At 46.9% G+C, this 23,493-nt stretch overlaps 9 protein-coding genes across 9 annotated transcripts; 6 read left to right on the top strand and 3 right to left on the bottom strand.

Annotated features, from left to right (window-relative positions):
* Positions 1-1,945: 1,945 nt before the first annotated feature.
* Positions 1,946-2,403, bottom strand: BKA55DRAFT_724168 (uncharacterized protein; the record flags this gene model as incomplete). Its single annotated transcript, XM_046201065.1, has 2 exons — positions 1,946-2,109; positions 2,162-2,403. 2 exons carry the CDS (start codon positions 2,401-2,403, stop codon positions 1,959-1,961), a joined length of 393 nt encoding a protein of 130 aa, XP_046051939.1. The 3' UTR covers positions 1,946-1,958.
* Positions 2,404-8,090: 5,687 nt separating this feature from the next.
* On the top strand, positions 8,091-9,892 carry BKA55DRAFT_687523 (uncharacterized protein; the record flags this gene model as incomplete). Its single annotated transcript, XM_046199076.1, has 5 exons — positions 8,091-8,700; positions 8,748-8,839; positions 8,889-8,954; positions 9,008-9,163; positions 9,227-9,892. The coding sequence occupies 5 exons, from the start codon at positions 8,091-8,093 to the stop codon at positions 9,890-9,892; spliced, it is 1,590 nt and encodes a 529-aa protein (XP_046051938.1).
* A 716-nt stretch (positions 9,893-10,608) lies between these two features.
* BKA55DRAFT_639101 (uncharacterized protein) lies at positions 10,609-12,266 on the top strand. Its single transcript, XM_046197097.1, has 2 exons — positions 10,609-11,853; positions 11,901-12,266. Exons 1-2 carry the CDS (start codon positions 10,740-10,742, stop codon positions 12,131-12,133), a joined length of 1,347 nt encoding a protein of 448 aa, XP_046051937.1. The 5' UTR covers positions 10,609-10,739; the 3' UTR covers positions 12,134-12,266.
* A 695-nt stretch (positions 12,267-12,961) lies between these two features.
* On the top strand, positions 12,962-13,926 carry BKA55DRAFT_591997 (uncharacterized protein; the record flags this gene model as incomplete). Its single annotated transcript, XM_046195329.1, has 3 exons — positions 12,962-13,624; positions 13,665-13,685; positions 13,807-13,926. 3 exons carry the CDS (start codon positions 12,962-12,964, stop codon positions 13,924-13,926), a joined length of 804 nt encoding a protein of 267 aa, XP_046051936.1.
* A 627-nt stretch (positions 13,927-14,553) lies between these two features.
* BKA55DRAFT_562235 (uncharacterized protein) lies at positions 14,554-15,302 on the top strand (the record flags this gene model as incomplete). The annotated part of the gene is made up of 1 exon (XM_046192253.1): positions 14,554-15,302. A coding segment is annotated over exon 1 (497 nt), but the record flags the coding sequence as incomplete, so codon positions are not given.
* Positions 15,303-15,359: 57 nt separating this feature from the next.
* BKA55DRAFT_506713 (uncharacterized protein) lies at positions 15,360-16,321 on the bottom strand (the record flags this gene model as incomplete). The annotated part of the gene is made up of 2 exons (XM_046187286.1): positions 15,360-15,697; positions 15,760-16,321. 2 exons carry the CDS (start codon positions 16,319-16,321, stop codon positions 15,360-15,362), a joined length of 900 nt encoding a protein of 299 aa, XP_046051934.1.
* Positions 16,322-17,904: 1,583 nt separating this feature from the next.
* Positions 17,905-20,197, top strand: BKA55DRAFT_610187 (uncharacterized protein). Its single transcript, XM_046196644.1, has 4 exons — positions 17,905-18,790; positions 18,844-19,072; positions 19,133-19,948; positions 20,003-20,197. Exons 1-4 carry the CDS (start codon positions 18,001-18,003, stop codon positions 20,112-20,114), a joined length of 1,947 nt encoding a protein of 648 aa, XP_046051933.1. The 5' UTR covers positions 17,905-18,000; the 3' UTR covers positions 20,115-20,197.
* On the bottom strand, positions 20,179-21,991 carry BKA55DRAFT_610185 (UbiD decarboxylyase family). The gene is made up of 3 exons (XM_046196643.1): positions 21,034-21,991; positions 20,869-20,983; positions 20,179-20,822 (listed from the first exon to the last, which is right to left on the bottom strand). The coding sequence occupies exons 1-3, from the start codon at positions 21,888-21,890 to the stop codon at positions 20,283-20,285; spliced, it is 1,512 nt and encodes a 503-aa protein (XP_046051932.1). The 5' UTR covers positions 21,891-21,991; the 3' UTR covers positions 20,179-20,282.
* Positions 21,992-22,145: 154 nt separating this feature from the next.
* BKA55DRAFT_562232 (flavoprotein) lies at positions 22,146-22,994 on the top strand. The gene has a single exon (XM_046192252.1). It carries the CDS (start codon positions 22,296-22,298, stop codon positions 22,884-22,886), a length of 591 nt encoding a protein of 196 aa, XP_046051931.1. The 5' UTR covers positions 22,146-22,295; the 3' UTR covers positions 22,887-22,994.
* The last annotated feature ends 499 nt before the right edge of the window (positions 22,995-23,493 follow it).

Raw genomic sequence — 23,493 nt, 5'->3', positions numbered from 1 at the left:
GCGAGATGATCAGGACAGGACTGCTTCGGACGCAATATTGACAGCTTGGTCATGGCAAATGGCGTGGTTTATCTGATTGCCAGTGCCTCATCAAAACTTGGTTCATTTCGACAGGACGCGGGAGCATTGTGAAGTCTGAATACTCATGGCTTCGTGAAGAAAAACAGTGGCAATGGAGCAAGCCACTAAAAGAAGTAACCATGTCTCTGGTGAGATATCCTCTTGACTTACAGTCCCGTGCAAAAGTTCCGACACATCCGAGGTCCGGACCCCGCTTTCAATTAAACATCAACATCAACACCACAACTTCATCGCGTTATTTCTATAGGAAAAGATGCCTCGAATACGGCAAAAAACACATCATTCTCCTTGCAAAAGAACGAGGTTTGTGACGATGTACGAATCAGGTGTTCGCGTGCAGGATATCGCAGACAGTGAGGGGCTAAGTCGGCACGCGATCTATGGAGTCATTCGACGGTACCGTCACCAACAATCAGCAAAAGATTTACCTCGCTCTGGAAGGCCATCACGACTATCAGATATAGATAAAAATCATATCAAAATACTCATTGGAAGAAACGCTTTTATCTCATACCAAGAAATAATTGATTGCACCTGTTTGAACTGCAAAAGAAGCACAATTCGTCGCTGGCTTATCAATCAGAAGATACAACACAAGCTTGCACTTCGACGCCCGTTTCTCAGCGAAGAAAGTGCTCAATTGAGAAAAGCTTTCTGTGAAAAATATCGTCATGAAGATGAGTCTTTTTGGTATAGCTGGTGGTTTTCTGATGAGGTCTCTATCGACCGTACAGACGGTGACTATACCAAGTGGTCATTTTACTCTGCTGTAAGTCTAGCCCCTTCTATTTCAGAAGCTTCTTTTGACAACACCACAGGGTGAGAGACTCCATCAAGATAAGGTGCAGCCCTGTAGACGGCCTGCCAGACATTCTCAGATGTTCTTTGGTGCAATTCACTATGATAAGCCGTCTAGGATCGTCCCTCTTGCCGGCGATCCTGAGTCTGAGAGGGGAGGCGTAACAGGAAGGATTATTCTATCCTGTTTACAGTCTTATCTTCCCGGACTGGTCGAGGAAGGAGAGACTTTTCAGCACGACAACGCCCGTACATATAAATGCCGGAAAGTTCAGAATTGGCTGCTGCCCTGGGCAAGAAGAACAGGAGTCTTTCTTGCTGACTGGCCGCCATACAGCCCTGATCTCAACCCCATTGAAAATCTATGGAAAGTCCTGAAGAAGAGGATATGCGATAGATATCCTGAAATTGCTGCTTATCCAAAGTCTGCAGCAGCTTTGGCCCGGCTGATTGAAGCTGCAGAGGAGCTTTGGTCGGAGGTCGAAGATGAAGTGGTCAAAAACGTGATAAAATCGATGCCCGACCGGTTGAACGCCTGTTACAACGCAAATGGCTATTATACCAAGTATTAAACTATATTTCTGGAATCTCCTTTTAAGTCTCTACAGATTGATATATATATTATCTAAATTGAAGAATTATTGCCCATGCAATTGCAATCCGAAATGGCAGTATGAGATCGAGGTAGTTGGGGTGGATCCGGAATGTGTCGGAACTTTTGCACGCCCACTGTACATTCCCCGCTCTTTTATCGCATCATGTCCTCGACATGATCTATTGTCTACCATTCCGAGTTCTTCCAACTGTTTAGTAATATCTCTACCATCATGTAGAATGAACACAACCAGACATTAAGTCAGTTGAAAATTATGGTTACTTGCTACAAGGTACTTCTTAGCAGACGCTAGCAGAGGGCTTGACCCACAGGCGCTGTGTTACTCGATCAGTCTTTATCTTATCTTATCTTAGTTCGATAAGAATCGCGGCGCTTCACGGGGTTTATAAATAGATTCACTTGAGAAGTTGCTCTAGAAATAATCATTGGTATCAGTAAACTCCTTTCAACCCAAATAACTAGCTCATGCCAAAGGGCGATACTCGTTCGAGCCCTGGGGATGTCTGTCGCCGATAAAAATTGGTTCGGAAACGTTATTGGTGCCGATTTGGTTATATCGGTGTTGTCGACACCTGACAATGCCGTGGAAAATAAGGCAGATGCATGAGAGTAGACTACAAGTGGTCAGCATTATGGACTAGTTCCCGAACCTTCCCGTGAACTTACAATGCAAAGCCACCAAGACCGACGCAAGTCGCAAAGACATATCCGTAGAAACTAGTCACGGCCTTGAGGTTGTCGGGGCACTTGTTGTTTTCGCAGTAATCAGTGCCGTGGGCCCATAACACCGTTGTTTGCGCCGCAAGAACGGCAAATGATATGAGCCAGAATATAGTGAGAACTGTGTCGAGTATCGCGGCGATCAAGTAGTTGAAAAGGCGATTAGAGAACATATGAGCAAAAGCCATCCATGTTGAGACCAGAAGCGATGCAGAGCTCTGTAAGCAAAGTCAGCAAGTCATTTCCAATGACGATCGGAACATTTTTCGACGTACGGTTATGATCAGCAAGCAGTTGCCCGGAATCACCACGGCGTTTATCGTGAAAGACGTGACGACGATGGTGATGATGTTTAGTACAGCTTGGAAAATGCGCAGAACCGTGAATCCGGTGGGATATTGGGAAAGATCTGGGCGACGGGATGCCATTTCGGTCGGTATCTGATATTACCACGATATTCTGAAAGCTGTTTCGAAGTTACAACGGCGATTAATTGAGGAATGGGATTGCTATCGGAATTGTGGAAAGTAGATATGTCCATAATAAAGGAAATTTCCTGAGGCTGGGATATAACAATATCGTCCCGCTTCTTTGAGTCCAAGCCTCAGTGAGTGGCTGAAGTGTTTGGATCCTGTCAGATTTCATCCTGGATTGAGATGGTTTCTCCGAGCATCAACCTCAGGGTCGTGGAGTAAGGATGACAGAAGCCATTCTGACCCATCCAGTGGTGGAGTATGTAAGATTGGTTTGCGAGACATCAATGTCAACAAAGTGGTGACCAACAGCTCAACATACAAAATGAACGTTCTTAAAACCATGAAGTGAGAAAATGAAAACAACCTATGTTTTCCGAAGCTGTCTCTCGTCTTCTGATGATCACCGATGTTGTTGAGCCCGCGACACCGCCTGCAAGAGTAGGAGCCTCATCCCTGTGCTATGAACATGGCGCAGCACTGAGCCAGCCGCAAGATTATTTGGCCGCCTACACGAGATTTTCTCCGGAAAAAAGGTTCCATTACCTATGATGTCAGCATTATAAGGCTGTTATGTTTCAAAGTGATGTCACTGACACCCCTTTTCTGGGCTGATGTGGATTTACCAAGATGTGGCTTAGCCTCCCCGTTTGGAAGTTGAAACAAAACGCTGAAAATCAACAGCATGGAATAAAAAGGTAGATCACATCTGAAGCTTATGGGCTTCGATGCAAAAGCGGGAGACAAATCGGTATTATACCAGCAATCCCAAGAAGAACCTAGGGACTGCTGATTAAGCTGCACAATTTTGCAGAGCCTGACGGACCAAATGAGTCAGTGGTACAGGACCCGTCAGGCTCGTACCCACAGACAGGTCCATTGTAATTCACTTGGTCATTTCAAGTCCAAATTCTGAATGGTAGGCGTGTAGTTATTATCTATTGATCATTGTAAGGGACATGCGTCGCCAACAATATGTAATGCAAACCAAAACCCCCAAAGAAGAGTCGGCCAATTGATTGTGACAACGCGAGATCAGAAAATCGGAATGACCGCTGGTAAAAGATAGATGTTTCTATTGTTGAACACATATGAGTAGAAGTCAATTTCTTAAAGAACAATGGCGGGGTGGTCCATGTAGCATGCGGCGCACTGCTCAGTCTCCCATACATAAATTAAATTCTTGCAGCCGGGACATGTCGGACATTGGCATATCTCGCTATGAGGGCACTGATCGGGCTGGAGTCCACCGTTGACAGGAGAGGGAGAGGGCATGTAGGAAGCTGTATCCTCAGAAGGTGAAGAAGGTGCTGAAGAGGCGATGGTGGAGACAACAGAAGGATGCATGTTTGTTTAAGCAATTCGGTAATAGCTATTGTTTGTATAAGTTTTTGATAAACGTGAGAATATTGATGTTTTGAGTCAAGCGGCAGGAGAAGTTGCGGTAATGTAAGTATTGAGTTTCTCCGATTTGTTGAATAGTGCATCGGTTTTATACACAAAGAGAAAAGACATTCACGGCGGCAAGGGAATGACATTTCACGATCTCATGAAGCACTTTATCGACGCTCAGCTACGATTCGCTAACAAAGTTAGATTCTGGGTAACTGTACATGAAGTGGTGCCCTGTACTGTATTCACACTCTCCTTTGATATTGGAAAGATGTGATGCTGGTTTTCTTTCTTTATCCCTAATTTCGTTACCTGCTTTCAAGCCCTGCTAAGTTCTATGTGGTAATTATAAGCTCTCAGCCACAGGTCTCAACTGCAAATAACACATCTAGCTCACAATTTAGACATTATATCACAATACCTGACCAATTGCTAGCTATCAAGCCGTAAATAAGATGTCAGCAAGACCTGAGCACCAAAAGTCGCAATTCAGACTCGAAGCGTGAAGCGAACAACTCCAAGCCAGAGTTGACTACAACACAAAGCATATCTCTTCGAAATTCCAAAAGCGTAAGGTTTAGAAATCTCACCGAGGTTGAAGTTCGGATTTCAGACGCGCAGCACACATTAGTGCTGAAACAAGATAGCTTCATTCAATATCGTGTTGTATGGATCTCAAGGGCGCAGTCAAAACATATTAAGGTATTCCAGTGTACGGCACCTATTATAGATCACATAAACAGTTTTTGTTAAAAGAATAAAGCCAAGGAATCTGTTCAATATCTTCTTCTTATCATTTGCCATGCCATGTACAAGCCAGCTAACAATCCATCCCATTCCATCCTAACCTCTCCGTAGCAAAGCACACAAAAGAGCAATACGAACCCAAAGCATGTGAAGCGAAGCACATCAAATCAGAACGCAACCTAGACCAGCAAATAGCACCTATGTGCATCACTCGCATCAACGAAGAACAGACCCAAAATAAAGGAACCATCTCAAGTCCGGTGAGAATAGGCGTATATCATGAACTTTGCGCGAGGAGAAAACCAAAGGCATAAATGAAACCTGTGCACATCAGAAAAAGCCATTTAGACGGGGCAGTTCATGTTGCAGTTAGCGCACTGCATGGTGTTCCAGTTAGAAATCTCGTTCTTGCAACCGCTGCAGCCGGTGCATTCGCATCGAGTGCTGTGGGGGCACTGAATAGGCTGGGGGCCAAACTCGGCGGAGATGAGAGAAGGGAAGTAGCCGTGAGTAGCTTCGATGGGTGAAGAAGGAGCCGAAGACTCAGAGATGAAAGAAATGGAAGGATACATGTTGATGGTGATTGGTGTTGATTGTTGTGCGTGTGAAGTTGTTGGTAGCTGTGATGCTGTTGATGGATTGTCGTGAAGTGGTAGTAGAGTTGTTGTGATGTGAGTAATGATTCTCCCTGGATTTCAGGGCAGATATGGCCTTTATACGCGATGAAAAAGACTCAACCTTTTCTGTTCAAAGAAACAGGATGACTCCGTTACGACCTCATGAAGTACTTGTTCATGGGGGTGTTCGGCCATGGTTTAAGGACGCAGCGGCTGCTGTCAGCCCAATTCATTGTCTAATGCGCATGATAGAGGTGTTCTGTCTCACGTTCACACTCTCCTTTGACATTGATGAGCTATGTTGCTGGCTTTGTTCCCTACCAGCGAGTCCGTTTCCTTTGTTTGCGCTCTGAACAAGACCTTTCACCAAAGCCTGAACGCTGGATTCTGACCCTTTGAATGGCTTCATAAGACGCCCAACTCCAAGTCAGAGCTGAATGATAGAATGAATGCAACTTAGGTCAATCGGGAGAATTGAACCCCTTTTCCTGTGTATATTGACTTTGATGTCATGTTTAATATCTGAGATTCTCTCAGCGTTTTGGACTTCAACTTTAGATAGATTTCTCAATATCCAGCCAGTAATACACTTGTTCGCGTATGTACAAATACTCTTGAGCTCCTATGCCCTATTGGTCGTTAGTACGCTGTACATTTGCCAGAACAATTTCGAACATGTCCTTGCAATCTTTTGGGGATCGTTTCTTATACGTGGGACGCGTTATGTTCCACTTGTTCACATTGCACAATACTTGAGACCTAATTTTGCCACAGCACATGTCCTACGTAGAACATGGGGATGACCTCATGCTGTATAGAACTTACTGGTGCTGACACTAAGCTACGTTTCCTTTTACGCACAGTCACAGCTCGTCGAAATGCATGGCATATCAAGATGGTTGGAATGTATGGCGGTCTACGGGTTTAACATCACACAACAGGTCACATACAAGAGAACGGCGCTGATGAATATGCTTTATAGGTTTTTCTATTTATCTTCTGATCCATCAGCTGTATCCTAAGCTCAGCTAGGAAAAGCACACCAAGGAATAAAACCAGCACAAACTATGCGAAGCAAAGTACTCCTAAAGATAAAAATATCACAACCCAGATCAGCAAATATAGCCTACATGCATCATCAATAAACTCGCATTAACAAAAGAAGAAACAAAAAACAAACAACCTCATCTCAAGTCTCGAAAGAATGTCTAGACAGGACAGTTGCAGTAGCAATCGTAGCACTGAAGGCTGCTGATGCAGTAGATCTTCCCATCGCAGCCTCCACAGCCCGCGCATCGGCAGCGAATACCTTTTCCGCACTTATGGGCGTGAGGGTCTTGACAAAGAGGATTGGGATAGTGCTCCTGCTTGTCATCAGAGGGCGAAGCAGGGTCGGAGACAGGAGTGGAAAAGGGAGGAGACGGATCCATAGTGGCGATATGAGATGGATTGGCTCTTGCGAGAAGTTGATGTTAATGTGATCTGCGTTGGTAGCTCTTGATATGACCAGGAGCTGGATACTTGCCCATAAGTTGGTAAAGTGAGATAGCACTTGGGATGAAAGAGTTATCGATGAGGTTAATGACGTCGCCAAGAATGGGGAGAGGTAAGGGGATTTTATACCTGGGAACAATACGTGAAGAGGCTCAGTTTGTTTGTTCATCGTATTCACCTTGTATGCCTTGTCGATCTTTCATCTGTGATGATTGAGTTGTTCATCACTGCAGAGGTTCAAGAAATCCTTTGTCTGATTCACCTCTTACACTGGCGAAGTGATGCGCGCCTGAACAAAGAACAATGGGTTGTAAATGACCGCATGGGCCTGTTTCCCTTTTGTTTCGTCATTGAAAGGTCTTATAGGAAACATCTGTTACCTAGATTCGTCTTCATCTGGAGAGACTGACTCTGCATCTTCACAGCCTGCTGCCCTTATCGATATGCATTTAATGGTGAAACGCGAAATTGATGACATAAACGCTGAAGATTTGGGAAGAAACGATTTACATACGCATTTTTGAGGCATGCGACCTAGCTCATAAATACGAAAACAGTTAACACGTAGTCCTTGTGAAAGGCCAGTATGCATAAGTAGTACTAATCATGCGTATGTATCGATGTGGAAAGAAACTCTGGTGTAACAATACGACTGAACTATTGATATGCCTATTGAAAGTAGTTCCTCTGCTCTCGGCTCTTGGCCAATGAGGGGGCACCCATAAGCATCTCACATTCTTAGTGAATGTGATAGCAGCTTCAGCTGCACTTGTGCCGCCAATCGGGTTCAGCGCTCTGAGACCCCTGGAACCTCCTTAGACACAAACAGCAGTGATTTATCTTAGGTCAGCGAGCCACGTTCGCGCCACAAGGGATAGTTCATGGGCCCAGAACGGCATTTAATCATGGGGACGGGCCGAGCCACTGAAAAATCGCCAATTAATACTGTTATTGGGAGTGATTCAAGTGGTCGGCGGGGATGTTCAGCTCAGCCGTCGCCAGCCTGGTCTTGGCGGCTAGGGTCTGGCCAGGTCTCTATCAAAAGCCATCACTGTAGGGGGTTTGCACATAAGAACCAGGCTTTCGCACAAGAGAGCGTGCTCTGCCTCTGACTATCTGTTTTTTCAGCCTCTGCTTTTGTGAATTAGAAATATGGCTTTCCGAATTTTGGCGGGTATTACTCGAGGCCAAGTCTTGGCTGGAGGCGTTGCTCTCGGAGGAACAGGCCTTGCAGCATCACTGATTGAGAAAGACAGTCAAAAACTGCAGGCTACTGAAGCACAAGTCCAGTTCCATACCTCCTCCATTCACCCAACACCTGTTGGCTTCAGTCCTTGGCAGATCCGCAACGATTATCCCACTTCAGACATTCTCAAGGGCCGCCTTAAGGAACAGAAGGATGGTTCCCTTCCCCATGCTCCCTCACCACTAATCCCTGCCCCCGGATTCGGCGATGACTTTGAGGGCAAGAATGCGCCATGGCTCAAGGTCGACTACGAAAAAGACCCTGAACTGTTTGCCAAGATCATCAGGGAGTATTGCTTCGATGGCAATGTCGACACGGAGTTCCGACTCAATGAGAACAAGATCCGAGATTGGTATCATGCGCCTTGGATGCATTATCGGGACCCAAACTCGAGCTGTACCGAGCGCGAACCCATCAATGGCTTCACCTTCGAGAGAGCGACACCTGCCAAAGAATTTGCTGCGACGCAAAAAGAGGCCTTGCAAAATTGGGCAGTTGGATTCTACAACGCTACTGGTATGTCCAAGTATCCTATAATCTGTCTTCGTCTAACATTTCTCCAGGTGCTACTGTCTTTGGCGATATGTGGAAGGACCCCGATAACCCAGATTTCTCCCAGAACAAGGAGTTTCCTGTCGGAACATGTGTTTTCAAGGTAACAAATCACTTTGCACAGGAAGAACATCATAGCTGACAATGACTAGATCTTGCTGAACAACTCGACGCCTGAGCAGATGCCCATTCAAGACGGGGCCCCAACAATGCATGCAGTGAGCTGTGCTGACCATCATGTCGAAACAGTGATCTCTAACAAGCGATACAGGTCATTTCCAAGTCAACAAAGAATGGCAAAGATCGAAATGACTTCGCATCACCACTTCGTCTGATCCAGGTCGACTTCGCTGTCGTCGATAAACGCTCACCAATTGGATGGGTCTTTGGCACTTTCATGTACAACAAAGACGAACCAGGAAAAGGCGTGAGTAACTCCCAGCAATTAAGAGGAAATTCACTCATGCTAACCTCGTTGTGAAATACTCAGCCTTGGGACAAACTCACTCTTGTCGGCCTCCAGTGGGGCAATGACCATTGGTTAACGAACAAGGTCTATGAGGAGACCAAGGCCGAGGGCCGCGTGGCTAAGCCGCGAGAATGTTGGATTAACCCCGTAGCAGAGAAGATTCGAATCCGAGAGGGCGGCACACGACCTTCATGGGGATGGAACGGCCGTATGAATGGTCCAGCCGACAACTTCATCTCGGCATGCGCCTCTTGTCATTCAACATCGACATCTCATCCCATGTATAATGGCAAGGTCATCAATGGCGTGAAGCAAACCTACGGCATGGTACCACCACTTACCATGGCGACTTCTCCCCAGCCAAAGACAGGCTACACCTTCAGTGATGTGATGATTTACTTCCGAAACGTCATGGGTGGTGTACCATTTGACGAGGGAGTCAACCCCAAGAACCCGGATGAGTATGACCCTAGCTACAAGAGCAAAGTCAAGAGCGCCGACTACTCTCTTCAATTGCAAGTTGGCTGGGCGAACTACAAGAAGTGGAAGGAGGATCACGAGACCTTGGTGCAGAGTGTCTTCCGCAAGACAAGATATGTTGTTGGTTCGGAGTTGGCCGGTGCCTCCGATCTGTCGCAGAGAGACCAGGGTCGACAGGAACCGAGGGACGATGGTCCGGTCGAGTGAGCATTACGACGGAGGGAAGAGGATTGACAGCATTGAATGGACATGAACTGGAGAGAATACATAGTGAAGTAAACCATAATATCAACTGGATACATCGGAGACTATGAATTGCAATCAAACTGACTGATGTGACAATGATTGTAAGTCGTCCCTCATTTTGCTGTTGATTTGTACATCACTCTTCAATCTAGTCGTCAGCGACAGGACGAAGGAAGATTCTCATGAATTGACCCTATGCAACTTTGTGCTTATGCACTTCCAAATCGGTGATGGTTGTTTCACTTGTAACGACCACCAGCATCGCTCATTTAGGAAATGGGACGCCAATGGAATTCTGAGAACAGCACGTTCTATGCTCATCCCATATTGTCTAGTGGAGGTAAGAAACTTAAGGACCTCGACCCTAAGCGGCAAAAAGACTCAGGTAAACTCAGTATAATCTTGGAAGGGGGTTTTTGATGAGTTTATTTGGTCATCCTACTTTAAGGTCCGAAGTTTTCTTACTCCCTGAAGAGTGTCATAAATAATAAGGGCTAAAATGAATCACCCAGCACCTCAGAGCTTAAGCTGATACAATACGATTATTCTGCCATCTGACAGCATGAAGAAGGCTTAGGGCTTACTCGATAAGGCACGAAGTGTCACCGGCTGATTCAGCGCAATAACCAGAATAGGAAGGTCACAGGTCAGCTTCCAGAATGGCATCTTACTTCATCGCTATCTCTCTGTTTGATGCTGCTATGGGATTGAGCCAGATATATAAAGCACGGTCACGTCGATATCCTGAACCAGCCTCAACCATTTGCACTATTCTCCTCTTTGATCTCCCTTGCCTCTGATCGTCACCATGTCAACCGTCATTCGTGAAGAAATGTATGGCACCTATGCTGCAGAATCAGTCGATGAGTTCTTGAATCAGAATCCCTCAGTGCAAGTCATCATATTGCAATGGGTTGATATTTGTGGAATCTTGAGGACGAGATTGCTCCCTGCTTCACGATTAAAGAACCTCGTGAGATCTGGTGGCCACCTTGATTGTGCTCCGTTGGATACACTCGTACCTACTACAGCTGAATTCGTCCCCGAAATGTTCGCATTTTTCAGCGGTAAGGGCAAGATATACCCTGATGTTTCCTCACTCCGGATTGCGAAGCATGATGTATCGGGTTTCGGCAATGCAGCTCATTGCTTTGGCACCGTGGAGTTTCAGAATACTGATGCCCGACTCCACTTGATGGATATCGTCAAAAAGTCTGAAGAATCTCACGGGTTGAGGTTCCTTGTTGGCATCGAGCTGGAATTCTGTCTTCTCGTTCCAGGAACCCTTGAAGTAGCTGAACCTGCAAAGCCGGGAGTGGCCGGTACTTCTGGCACTCTCCGTTCCAAGGTTTGGCCTATCCTAAGCGAAGTTGTTGTTGCCCTTGGCGAAGCCGGTATTGAAGCTGAGCAGGTGATAAAAGAGTACGGCACATCGGCCTACGAGGTTGCCCTCCCTCCTCTTCCTCCCGTAGAAGCTGTGGATACCTACTACTACGCCAAAGAGCTCATTCAAAACGTGGCGCACAAATATGGAATACTTGCCACTTTCTATCCGACACCGTACAATGGAGAACAGGGTCAGAAGAGCGGGCAGCATATTCACATTTCTGCAACTCCGACCGAGAAGAACAAAGACTGGAAGCCAGATAACGCCATGGCGGGTATTTTAAGCCATATCCCGGCACTCATGGCATTAGGAATGTCCCAAATTGACTCTTATGAGAGAGTCAATGTCGGCAGAATGTGTACCGGCGGCCTTGTCGGCTGGGGTGACAACAATCGGGACATGCCTGTTAGAAGAGTCACCAAGAATCACTGGGAGATCCGTGTCAATGACGCCACGTCGAACTCGTATGCCATGGTCGCTGGGATCATAGGGGCCGCACTCGACTCCAAGCCCCTCACCATTGGAAATGCAGCTAGTAAGTCTACATAAGCTGAGATAATTGATGTTTGCTAATTCATTTAGAATTCACGTTGATGTATTCCGATGAAGAGAGAGAGGCTTTGGGTCTGACGAAGCTTCTCCCAGCGTCCCTTGAGACTGCACTGAAGGAGCTGGAAGAGGACAAGGCTTGGGCAGATGGGGTTCTCGGTCACAGGTATATCGACTGGTTCCTTGTACTAAAGAGGGCAGAGATGAAAACTCTTTCAAAGATGGAGACTAAGGAAAGAAGGTTACATATGCTTAGCTTCTTCTAGACATAGTACCATAGCGAAGACGGCAGCCTCTATCCATTGGGGCAACAGAAGAATACGCCGGTCACATGTACGTTAGGTTTCTCGTAATATCTATATTACTTTATAAATAAAATATTAAATAGGTTGAATTGTTAATGCGTTATCTTGGCTCTGTCTGCACATGATCTCCCCAAGGTTGCCATAATCCTTTCTACATTAATAGAAGTATTTCAATCATCCTGAGTTGTACAAAAGACGGCTTCATTATTCTGTTACCCTGGGGGTATACTATATTATGCCCCCAAAGTTGCAATTATGTGCCCAGCCGGCTCTGATGACTCATGTATGACTGCCTGAATTGAAGTGGCATTGGCCAGCTGCGGATGTGACTGGTCATTTCTTCCATGTTGGTTCCCTCGGGCTATGATCAAACCAAATGTTCCTGATGGTGTTAGGTGGGTAGTTAATATTTTGAAACATACTGCACCAAGCAAGACAGAGAAAATAAGGGGTGATGATGGCAACGAATCTGAACCTTCACGGAGATAAGATAAATCCGTGCACCCAGCCTCAAGCCACATGCTGATCACCCAAGTCTCGTCTGACATACAGCAACAGGGCTGACGAGCCTGATCGAGGAACTCCGGGATTAATAGCAAAATCCGGGATTGCGGGGGTATAACAACATCACTGACTTGATCACAGAAGGACCTAAAGGGACACGATCATAATTCTTTGTTTTCGAGGCTGACCTCAAGCACATGAAACTTTTGATTCCCTACAACCCAAGGAAACTCCACTTCCCGGTGCCTCTCTTTCCACCGCGAATTCCGTATCTAGCACCAAGCCATGTCTACTCCAAGCCTAACGAATGCCCAGCAAGTCAGAGACTTCGTCCCGACAAAGCACGACAGACCATATGACGCCATTGACCCGAAGAATGCAGAACTGCCAGAGGGTTTTGTTGTATGCATAATCGGCGCTGGAGGAGCTGCCGGCTCCGGGCTGGCAAGGTCTTTCGCCCAGGCTGGCGCCTCGGGCTTGATTCTCGCTGCGCGAACGCAAAAGACACTGGATGAAACATCCAAGGAGGTTGGTGATATCAATGCATCGGCCAAGGTTGCTTCTGTTGCGTGCGACATCACTTCCAATGAGGGCGTGGCCGACATTGCTTCAACTGTCAAGAGCCAGTTCAACGGGAGACTAGACGCCGTATTCGTCAACTGTGGGTTCTCAGGTCCTCTCTCAAAGGCTACAGTTCTTGAAGAAGACTTTGGGGACGTGCAAAAGGCCTTCGCCACACATTGCTTGGGTACATGGCTTGCCGCACATCAACTTTTACCCTTCCTTTTGGAGAGCAAAGGCAGCTTCATTGTCATCAGTTCGATCTCAGCTCAAGGTCTCATCGGATTCGGTACAACATCTCACTATTGTACCAGCAAGCTTGCCCAAGCTCGTATGGTCGAGATGCTACATGCACAATATGCCGACAAGGGCATTTTCGTTGCTAGTGTACACCCCGGTGGAATGCAGAGCGAGTTCTCGAGGGCAGCATCGAAGGATATTCAGCACCGTGAGTTATCTCTAGAATTTGAGACATGTCAAAAAGCTTATGATGTACAGTCCTGAGCGATAGCCCAGATCTCGTCGGAGCTTTTTCTGTGTGGTTGCTAAATGTTGAAGGCATGGAAAAGCGACAGGGTGCGTTGAACGGGCGATGGTTATCTTGCAAATGGGATGTTGGCGAGTTGGAGCTGAAGTTCGATAGCATTCAGCAGCAGGATCTTCTAAAGTTCCGGATGGTTGTTGAATGACCCTATATGGAGTGTTTATTATCATCTGATGATTACGTCTCGGGCATGAACGGCAACTTTACATGATTCCAAAGGCGAGCTAGGTGACTAAGGGGACAGCCAAATCGACTTCATACTCCCAGTCGGCGAGCTCTTCGCCCCAGTACTCTATCCACCAGCATCAATACTACGGCTAGCTTTACAGGTACTATCGCGTCTTCAGATCTATTCGATACATAATCATCGTTTAAGTCAGGGTTGACGGCTTTCATCAAGGCCTTTTAAGAGTATACTAGCTTTTTCATGGTCCAGGAAGCTATGGGTGTAAGTATTCCACAATGAAGCGTATCTATGCTATCGCGGGTACCTAATTCTCTGCGCCCGCTGACTCCTCCTCGGATCCGTCATCGAAGTCGGCATTATCCAAGAAATAGTATGGAACCTAGTTGCGTAATGCTTCTGCCATGTAATAAGTTCTCGCTTGTACAGGCTCGGTTGATTCGGCCGAGTGGCGGCCCTTTAATCTTGGCGCGTTGTGAACAATTCCTTCATTCCCATTTTGAACACAACCCCGATCCCTATTCGTCCGCTTTAGAACTCATTCGGCCGACGCAGGGGTTTTGCCAGGATTATCGGCTATTTCGAAGTCCTAAATCCGATGGCGTCAAGTAATTGAGGTCATCCGCTATGGAGATCCGTACAGCTGGCTTGCATTGAGTATACTGGGAGAACTTGGCCAGCTGACTACATATAAGTTCCTCAAACATTCTTCTCGCCTCACGTACTCATTATCCCTTTCTGACCCTCATCACTTCCGTCGCCATGTCTTCCACAAGCGAGTCTACGGGCGCGCCAGCTGCATCAACTTTGACTGCGACCGCAACAGCATACATCGATGTGTTCAGAACACTAGACACGGAAGCACTGTCCAATATTCTTACCGACCAGTATAGTCACCAATTTGCGCCAGCCTCGGCTAACCTTCCCGGGCCGATGGATCGCCACGGTTTGATCGCTCGCCTGCAACATGTTGGAGAAGTCATGTCTTCATTCACTGTCACCATCAAGCAGACGTGGCCCAATCCGTCCCTACGACAGGTTCTCGTATGGGCAGGCTCTGAGTCCAACTTTCATAGGCACCTGAGAGACAGCGATGATGATGAAGAATGGACGAAGCGGGGAGAGTACATGTTTCTGATGACCACGGATGAGAGTGGGGAAAGGATTATGGATGTACTCGAGTTTGTGGATAGTAAAGCTACAGAGGAGATCGTTGTTATGGTGGCCAGAGCATTGGAGAAGAAGTCATTGGGTAGTGATTGACGTAGGCAATGCACCATGATACTTTGTGCAGCATAGATGTTATCTAGATATCGGGTATATATATTCGCCTAGCAATGATATTTGACTGTGTAATCCAAATCTATGTAAAAACAAAGTTCTAGTAAATCCAGTTATACGCTCTGCTCATTCGTCAAAGCCAATTCGTCTTTGGCTTTCAGCTTTTGTCGCTCACCACGTCCCATCTGATACAGTCGAGATGCTCCGTAGAGTTGGGTTGTAATCCATAGTGAGAACACCAATGGGGTAATGATACGCCACTCGAGACCCCAGCGGTGCCACGACCGATTGAGAAGATATATCGTAACGACGACTTCGGTTATAGCTCCTGTGACTTGCCAGACACAGCACGTATAGGCCATGCGGGATAGCAATAGAGTGTTGTGGCGCTTGATTCGCCAGATAATCATCATGAGGAAGATTGGGAGCTCGACGATGACATCGAATGTACCTGAAGAAAGACATTGTCAGCATATTTCGGCTCGCGAGATTGCAGAGGCTTGATTAACTAACCCCAGACCATGCACATGTAGAACTCCAGTGTAGCTTCGCGATGCTTATTGTGATCGGCGAAAAGACTCAACGCTGTCTGTGTGATGACAAGCAGTCCGGTATGGTGCGCGATGCTGAGTGGGCTCGCGAACTTGGTGCGAAAGCAGATTTCGAAGATATAATATGAACTGTAGACTTCTGAAAGAACAAGCAGACTGTCGCCGATCGTGACAGAGCTGCCTTTGGTGAATGGTGTAGAGAATTTGGCATCGCCGATGAGGAAGTACATCATTGGATAGCATCCGCTGCAAAGAACGCAGAAAAGAATAATGCTGCCGACGTGGAAATAGACGAAAGAACGCCGTCGCCTTTCATCTTTTGTTCGTTCGAAAGTTTGGCAAATGTCTTTGTAGATAGTTGGTAGGATCCATCGCTCGAGGCAGTTGGTAAGGAGAACAATGCAGATGATGCTGGTAGTAAGTATTAAGGAGCCGTATGGTAGAAGATGTGAAAGGGGGTTGTTTTCGATAATTTGGATCTTTGGTACGAATACCCGATGGGCATGATGGGCTGAATCAGACATTATAGCGAGTGGAGAATACAAACGAAAACAATTAATCAAGCAAAAAGTATACAGAAGAAATGAATTGTCAAACTGCGGAGAAGAGGCCATGATTCTGTATTTATCCTCGCATCATTTGTGCCTCACTGACGCAAAGTTGCCTACTAGAAAAGAGAGTTGCCCACGCGGCTCAAACCGATGAACAGAGTAAGCAGCAGAGTCCCAACACGAGAAAGTCAGCGCTTCTGAAGCGAGGCAGAGCAGTACCGGTAAATATTCAACACCCTGGGATTGGTTCTATCGTAGACGCCTCCATACGAAAATTGCCGAAATTCTTCTAGTCGCGGGTCTAGAAGCGCGTCTAGTCTCGTCAGTGGTCAACTCGTAAGATTCGGTCCGGGGTAGCTGAGGCGGAGCAGGATAGATTGCTCCACTTGGGCAAGCCGTGTTTCCGTGGGCAGATTACGCGGCTGCGGTTCCTCGGCAAGATGCGAGAATTAATTTGGCTTCTTGTTGTGTATACGTAAATAATGGCGAGAAGGGGGTCTGTGCTTGAAATCTTGACATCTCGTGAGAAAGAGTCTTGTTCGGGATTGACAAGCCGATCAGGGGTTGGTTTTAGGCCAGGGCGTTTTTGAGTTTGTGTCAGAGGGGATTTGCACATACATTGAGGGGGATAACACGGCAGCCTGTAAATGAGGGATGATATATTTGGATACAGAAATCTGACATGAACAGCACTCCATCTTTGACTCTCGTATACTGAAACTTCCGCCTTTGACTGCGTGTTGAGAAACTTCAGAATTGGGCTTAACTGTGATGCTCATAGTCTCAGCCAGCAGTACGCTTCAACCAATCTTTGGACTTCAATAAGTTTAGTACAAACAGCTAAAATAGCCTACAAGTCTTGGCTCTGAGCTTCTCTAAAAGCCAAGTCCAACATAATTGGGTCATCTGGGCTACCCCTAGATTATTGCATGCATGTTGAACCCTGCATGTGTTTTGACCAGATGACGTGGCTTGATTTTCGCGAGAATCAGTGTGAAAGGGGTCTAGCTTCAGAGACTGGTAGGCTGTGCCGTAGCCGTTGACGAAATGGCGCACTTTGGGTAGAGGATGACGGCCCTTTCTTGTCTGGGAACGGACGCAACGGAGAGGGAGTAAGACGGCCCCACTTTCGGCGCTGGACTTCCGATTCAACGGCGCAGTTGCGGCATCACGGCATTGTTATAACCGGAATCTTCCTCTACAAACTTCCTGCAAAGCGTGCTTTTATTAGGATCTGCCTTGCATGAATCAGTCTGGGGGTTGTCTCAAATGCCCACTTATACCCGATGCCGATGTCTGTTACCTTGAACATTGGTCTCGCATGCCTCCATTAAAAAAAGCTGCGAGACAACCAAGAGGCGTAGTGGTGAGAATACATATACCATTCCCTTATGAACCAGCACGAATTTCTTGCCTGAGTCTATGATTCTGTGATGTTTCGGTTGTTGATAAAAACCACCAGCAGAATGATGGGGTGGCTGACTTTGGTGCCTGAGGTTATGGGACTAGCGCTATGGATATCTCGAACTACAGTATCAACCGAGTCTTGCTTTCAGCACCTGCCCCGGCTCTCAGATCGATGAAGAGTGGCCTTGAATACATCTGAATGATTGCTCTATATATTAGATCAATCTCAATTAATTAACTCTGTAATGAACAACTCCCCGCAACGCACTCCGAATATGCCGAGATTCCCGAGCGCACCGAGAAATGAAGCTACAGCAACCCAACCGCCAGATTTAAAGAGCATACTGCGCGTGAGACAACTTGCACGTATCCGAAAAGCATGTCTGCCTTGTAGGGAGAGAAAGGTGCGCTGTAATCATCAGCAGCCCTGCCAAACATGCGTCAAGCGTGGCCATTCGGATCTCTGCTTCTACGACCAACCTCGGGCGTCAGCAAGTCCAACTCCACAACCTCACCAACCAGAATCTCAGACCGTGACGGACTTGGATCATCAAAACATCAACACAACACAACCGGAGCGTCCTGTCAGCCGCAATGACGATGTATCCAACCCAAGTCCATCATTGCTAGGCGAACACTCCATAATCTCGGTGGCAAGGCCAGATACCACCCAACCTCATTCAAACAATGAGCGTCGCACTGCGTTCAAAACAGGAATTCTTCCACTTCTGGGTATGGATGGCGCTTCCGATGGTGGACGTGGCACCCCGGCAGGACGCTCAGAAACAACGCTGGCTGTTGATCAAGACATGATCTCTCTATTTGGCTTCTATCGGGATAGGGTTCACTCTTTTCAGTTCGTCGTCGACGACCTTGCTGAAATCGAGAAGCTCATATGCTCTCTCTTGAATCGCGAAGTTCAGGCACAGCAGGTAGATAACCATAGCCTTTGCCTTCTTCATGCTATAATGGCGGCTGGGGCGCAATTTTCTGACTTGCCCACTTCTACACGACTGTCCAAGTCCAGACAAAACTGTAAGCATTAGCTCTCTTCTTTCAGTCGTTTACAAGCAACTCACCAATCTAAGTACATTCCGCTCTCGGGTATTTGGGGTCTTTTGACCTGTTATGGAATCCTTCCAAGAGACTAATCCAAGCATTGCTCATTCTTGGTCATGTTTTGCAAAACGACATGAATCCCCGTGCAGCCTGGATCCTCGGCGGCACCACGGTCCGCGTTGCCCTATCTGTTGGCCTCCATCAGCCTCTGAATCACTGCGCTCTCAATCTCTCGCCTGCAGAAGCGCAACATTTAAGGTGTGTCACTCAGTAATTTACCGTCCGTTTTCAGACTACTGACGTATTCCTTGTACACAGGCTCGCGATTGTTTGGCAAGATGCCCTTCTCTCATTAGCGTTTGATAGACCCCCAGCTTCTCATGAAATGGACCTAGAGTCAGACCTTCCAGCTCTGGTATCGCTAGATCCCCCTAGCCAACCTCTTGATTACCGACAGGCCATGAACTGGCTATGTCATCTGAGCTTTAGACATTTACCAAGACTTCCCCAGACAGAGCCAGTCAGAAACTATAGCCGCCTTTTTCATGACTTCGACCTGTACGAGTCTTCTCTAGCCACTCACCTACAGGATTTACAGCGCTGTACCTCTATCCAAGAGCTGCAGCAACACTATAGTCTGATCGTCCACCGGTACTTCCTTCTTTCTACCCTCTGTCGGCCTGTACTGTCCTCACAGAACAAAACAAAGTTCACAGAAGAAGAATGCTCTGTGATCTTGAACCGCTTTCAAAGTGCTCTGAAAAGAAGTGCCCGCGCCTTCATCAAGCTACGCTCAATTTCGAACCTCGCAACCCGTTCCTGGGCCTTTGTTCACAATGGTCTTGCCTCTGCACTCTTGTTGAGTTTCATCCGGCAGGGCTCCGACGCTCAAGTTCAAGACTCGCGAGAAATACTAGCTGAACTAGTTAAAACGTTGACTGACCGCAGTGACGATGTTGGACAGTTCTCTGCGGCGCACAAGAAAGCGCTCAGGGCAATTCAGGCTCTCCAACGATCGTCAATGGAGGAGACCAGATGCCAAAGTGAGAATTCGTCTCAAGAGCACCCAAATGCGGGTTATACGGAGAACATGACTATTCTGCCAGAGCACTTCAGTAACACTCAGGAACAAAGGTTTGTGTTGCGGCCCTCACCCCTGTTGAAATGTACTGACCCTTCTCTGTACAGTATGGTTAGCTTGGATGATTGGCTTCGAGACTTTGACTTTGACACATTTTCTCCCCTTGAATCATACAATTTCATCATGTCGGACCAGGTGCCACAAGAATTTGGTCTCTAGGCCCTCATCTCTACAACGAATTCCGATACCATCAGATCATATACTAAGCTTATCATAAAGTGTTCAGATAAAATAATATGACGATATCTATAAACATTCTAGTGATCTCTATAACTTTCTATTCTAAGTTGGCCTAAACTATCCCAAATTACCCTAAGCTGTCCTAAATTACTTGGGGTTGTTGAAGCCCAAGGCTTGCCATCGGCTGCAAACCCTGTCTTTGATCTCCTCCGGAAACGAGTTTTCGAAGTCCGCTGCTTCCCAATTCTTTCCAGACGTATACTCGACTGGCAATAAGCTGTCGGAAACAACCTTGCCACCACGATTAGGCGCTCCATTACCATGCGACATGTATGGAATAAGAGGAAAACCGGCAACGTCTTCAAATAGGTACTCATCCATTCCGGGGCGGCAGCGAGTACAGAAAGCCCAGATCACATCCTTGAAGTCGTACACATTGATGTCATCACCGACGATTACCAAGCGATGGATCGTGTAGCCGACCTTGTGATTGAAGATGATGTCTCCAATTTCACGGCAGAACTTCTCAGGTGTTGTCTTCATCTCTCGTAGCTTTTGAGTGTCGATCTGCAAAGCGGCCCATGTAACTTGAGACTCAAAAGGTGAGAAAGCTTCCTTGACAGGCAAGCCTTTCGACTTGAGAAGGAACCCGATTTCCGCGGCAGCTAGAGGTCCTATCATGGTGTGCTGCGAAAATCAGTCAAGGACTTCGAATGAGTAAGATAGAACTTACAGTCTCATCAGTCAGCCTTCCGCAGTTGGAGACGGGCATGATAGCATCTTTACGGTGCGTGATGAGGTCCACCGTGTACTTTGGCCAAGGGTGCGCATCGCCGGGAAAGACGTAGCTAGAGTGACTGTCAACACTGGAGGAAGAAATACAGTAGTGTAGACTTACCCATGCATCTCTCCAAAAGGCCCCTCAGGTGCAGTGTCCGTGATAGAACATGTTCCCTCAAAGACTATTTCGGAGTTGGCGGGTACATAGAGTCCATTGGTCTCGCACTTAACGACATCGAGGGATGATCCGACGAGTGAACCAATATACTCGGCCTCTGACAATCCGTCAGGGAGTGGCATGCTTGATGCCATAATGGCAGCCGGAGGGACTCCGAACGCTAAAGCCCAAGGCATATCGCGGCCTTCCTTCTTCCACATCTCGTGAATCTGGTAGAGGTGTTGCGGCTTGATCACCAAACCGACTAGGTGGTTCCGGTCGTAGACCATCGCACGAGCAATAGACCAGTTTGTCCATTTGCCATCTGGGGATTGGACAATATGCATCCCGTATGTCTGGATGTATTTTCCACCATCTGATTGGTGAAGCAGTGGCGCAGGAAGCTTTGTAAGGTCGAATTGGTTCGGTGTCAAGATATGCTCCTTGCAAGGACCAGTCTCAACAACAGTAGGCGGAATAGGAGGTGTTGTTTTAGCAGCGATCATCTTATCCAGGATATCCTTCATCGTTGAGTCTGTAGGAAGTCCGAGGTGCCTAGCAAGTCTGCCGTAACGCTGCTTGGGGTCGGAGCGAAGGGAGTTCGGTGCACCCAATATTCTCCAAAAGCCATCTTGATCTTGTCCTTTAAGCTTGTTGAACAGAGGAGCCTTGTCATTGTTCTCGACAACCTTTCGAATGATGGCACCAACTTCAAGATGAGGATCACATTCTTCAGTGATTGAGACAAGGTCGCCGTCGGCTTCAAGAGCCTCGACGTAACTGCGGAAGTCCATATGAGGAAGAGGTTTGGAAGCCATGACGATGATAGTCTTGTTAAATTGAAACGGATGTCGACGACACAACTGCTGGGCTATTACAATCCTTATATCTTCATAGATCTCATACTACTTACGTTGTTTATCGTATGATGCGTGCTAGTCCGAGGCCCCGAGTCCACCGAGCCCACATCTGCCGAGCCGCAATATCCGGGAATGTGGGCCCCGAAGGCACCGAGAGTCCCCGAACTGAGCCTCAATACTACCAAATTGACGGGTCTGATCTGACATGGGCATCGCTTAAGAAGAGCCGCATGTCCTATCGGTCACTTCTGAGCTCCATATACTTGGTTAGTTCAAGAACCTGAGAGCATTCTTCATTATTTCGGTTCCGCACCAACCCATCTTTGAACTTCACATTTCGACTCTACACTTTCAGAGATCAATATGGGAGAGGCACCAAGAAAGAAGATCATCGTAGCCTTGACTGGCGCGACAGGAGCTGCCATTGGCATTCACGTTCTCTCAACACTTCGACGACTGAATGTTGAAACCCATCTCATCATCAGCAAATGGGCAGCTGAGACCATAAAATACGAAACAGACTACACGCCAGCTTCAGTGAGAGCACTAGCGGATCACGTCTATAACCCAAATGACTTGGCTGCACCAATCGCAAGCGGGTCTTGTCATGTCGATGGCATGATCGTTGTCCCCTGCTCAGTGAAAACACTAGCTGCCATCAACGCCGGCATTTGCGATGACCTTATCACTCGCGCCGCAGATGTCTGCCTCAAAGAGAGAAGGAGACTAGTGCTGTCATTGAGGGAAACGCCGCTGAGTGAGATACACTTGCGGAACATGATGGAGGTGACAAGAGCTGGTGCTATTATTGCACCTCCTGTTGTGGGATTTTACACGCGGCCAAGCTCGGTGGATGATATATTGAATCAGATGGTCGGGCGTTTGTTGGATTTGTTTGGATTGGAAGCTGGGAACTTTGAGAGGTGGGAGGGGATGACGAATGGGAAATCTTGAGCGTATGGTTTGTCGGTTTTGATGACTTTTACATATGAACAAATTAGATAGTTTGGGGCACACAAGATAGACGGATTAGTAAATTTTTCATGAAATATGAATTTCTTTCTTAGGTTAATGGTGGATTCCAGAGAGATAACCAACTTTACGCGTTCAGCCATGACGCGCACGTCTCGCGTTGCACTTTGCAACGAAGAGATTCAACCTACACAAGTGAAATCGGTCAGTATTAATGAAATGCTTACAGAATATAGTCGTCAGCTTTAATATAACAAGGTTCATCTCTTTCCCTTTTCTTGCTCTTCGTGGTGTTCATCTAAGCCTGATTTATAGTTGCCGCCTACGAATGTCGTTCGTCAGTTTCTCGATGTATCTCAATCGCAAAGACATTTCGTTGTATGGCTCGGCAGACTGGTACCTAGTCGTAGACACAGAAAGATACCAGAACATCAAAAGATATAAACAGGTGCAGCATACCAATAAAGACTATTTATGTCAATTTTCCTTGAGATTTGGAGATTCGGAGTCTTCGTCCAGGGTAGCTTGGCGATTGACGAACAGTCTGACGTCGCAATGGCACAGTGCTTTACACTGTGATATGGCACCA

The sequence above is a fragment of the Fusarium redolens genome, assembly GCF_020744475.1.
Source record: "Fusarium redolens strain MPI-CAGE-AT-0023 chromosome Unknown BKA55scaffold_5, whole genome shotgun sequence".
In the NCBI taxonomy this organism is placed as follows: domain Eukaryota; kingdom Fungi; phylum Ascomycota; class Sordariomycetes; order Hypocreales; family Nectriaceae; genus Fusarium; species Fusarium redolens.
The sequence above is the reverse complement of the archived record's forward strand: the minus strand, read 5'-3'. Positions and strand labels throughout refer to the sequence as shown.

Coding starts and splice junctions, on each gene's coding strand:
- BKA55DRAFT_639101 (XM_046197097.1), top strand. CDS start 10,740: ATGTCAACCGTCATTCGTGAAGAAATGTATGGCACCTATGCTGCAGAA. Junction 11,854..11,900: donor CACCATTGGAAATGCAGCTA/GTAAGTCTACAT, acceptor TAATTCATTTAG/AATTCACGTTGATGTATTCC.
- BKA55DRAFT_610187 (XM_046196644.1), top strand. CDS start 18,001: ATGAACAACTCCCCGCAACGCACTCCGAATATGCCGAGATTCCCGAGC. Junction 19,073..19,132: donor GCAGAAGCGCAACATTTAAG/GTGTGTCACTCA, acceptor CCTTGTACACAG/GCTCGCGATTGTTTGGCAAG. Junction 19,949..20,002: donor AGTAACACTCAGGAACAAAG/GTTTGTGTTGCG, acceptor TTCTCTGTACAG/TATGGTTAGCTTGGATGATT.
- BKA55DRAFT_610185 (XM_046196643.1), bottom strand. CDS start 21,890: ATGGCTTCCAAACCTCTTCCTCATATGGACTTCCGCAGTTACGTCGAG. Junction 20,984..21,033: donor CCTTTTGGAGAGATGCATGG/GTAAGTCTACAC, acceptor CAGTCACTCTAG/CTACGTCTTTCCCGGCGATG. Junction 20,823..20,868: donor GAAGGCTGACTGATGAGACT/GTAAGTTCTATC, acceptor TGATTTTCGCAG/CACACCATGATAGGACCTCT.
- BKA55DRAFT_562232 (XM_046192252.1), top strand. CDS start 22,296: ATGGGAGAGGCACCAAGAAAGAAGATCATCGTAGCCTTGACTGGCGCG.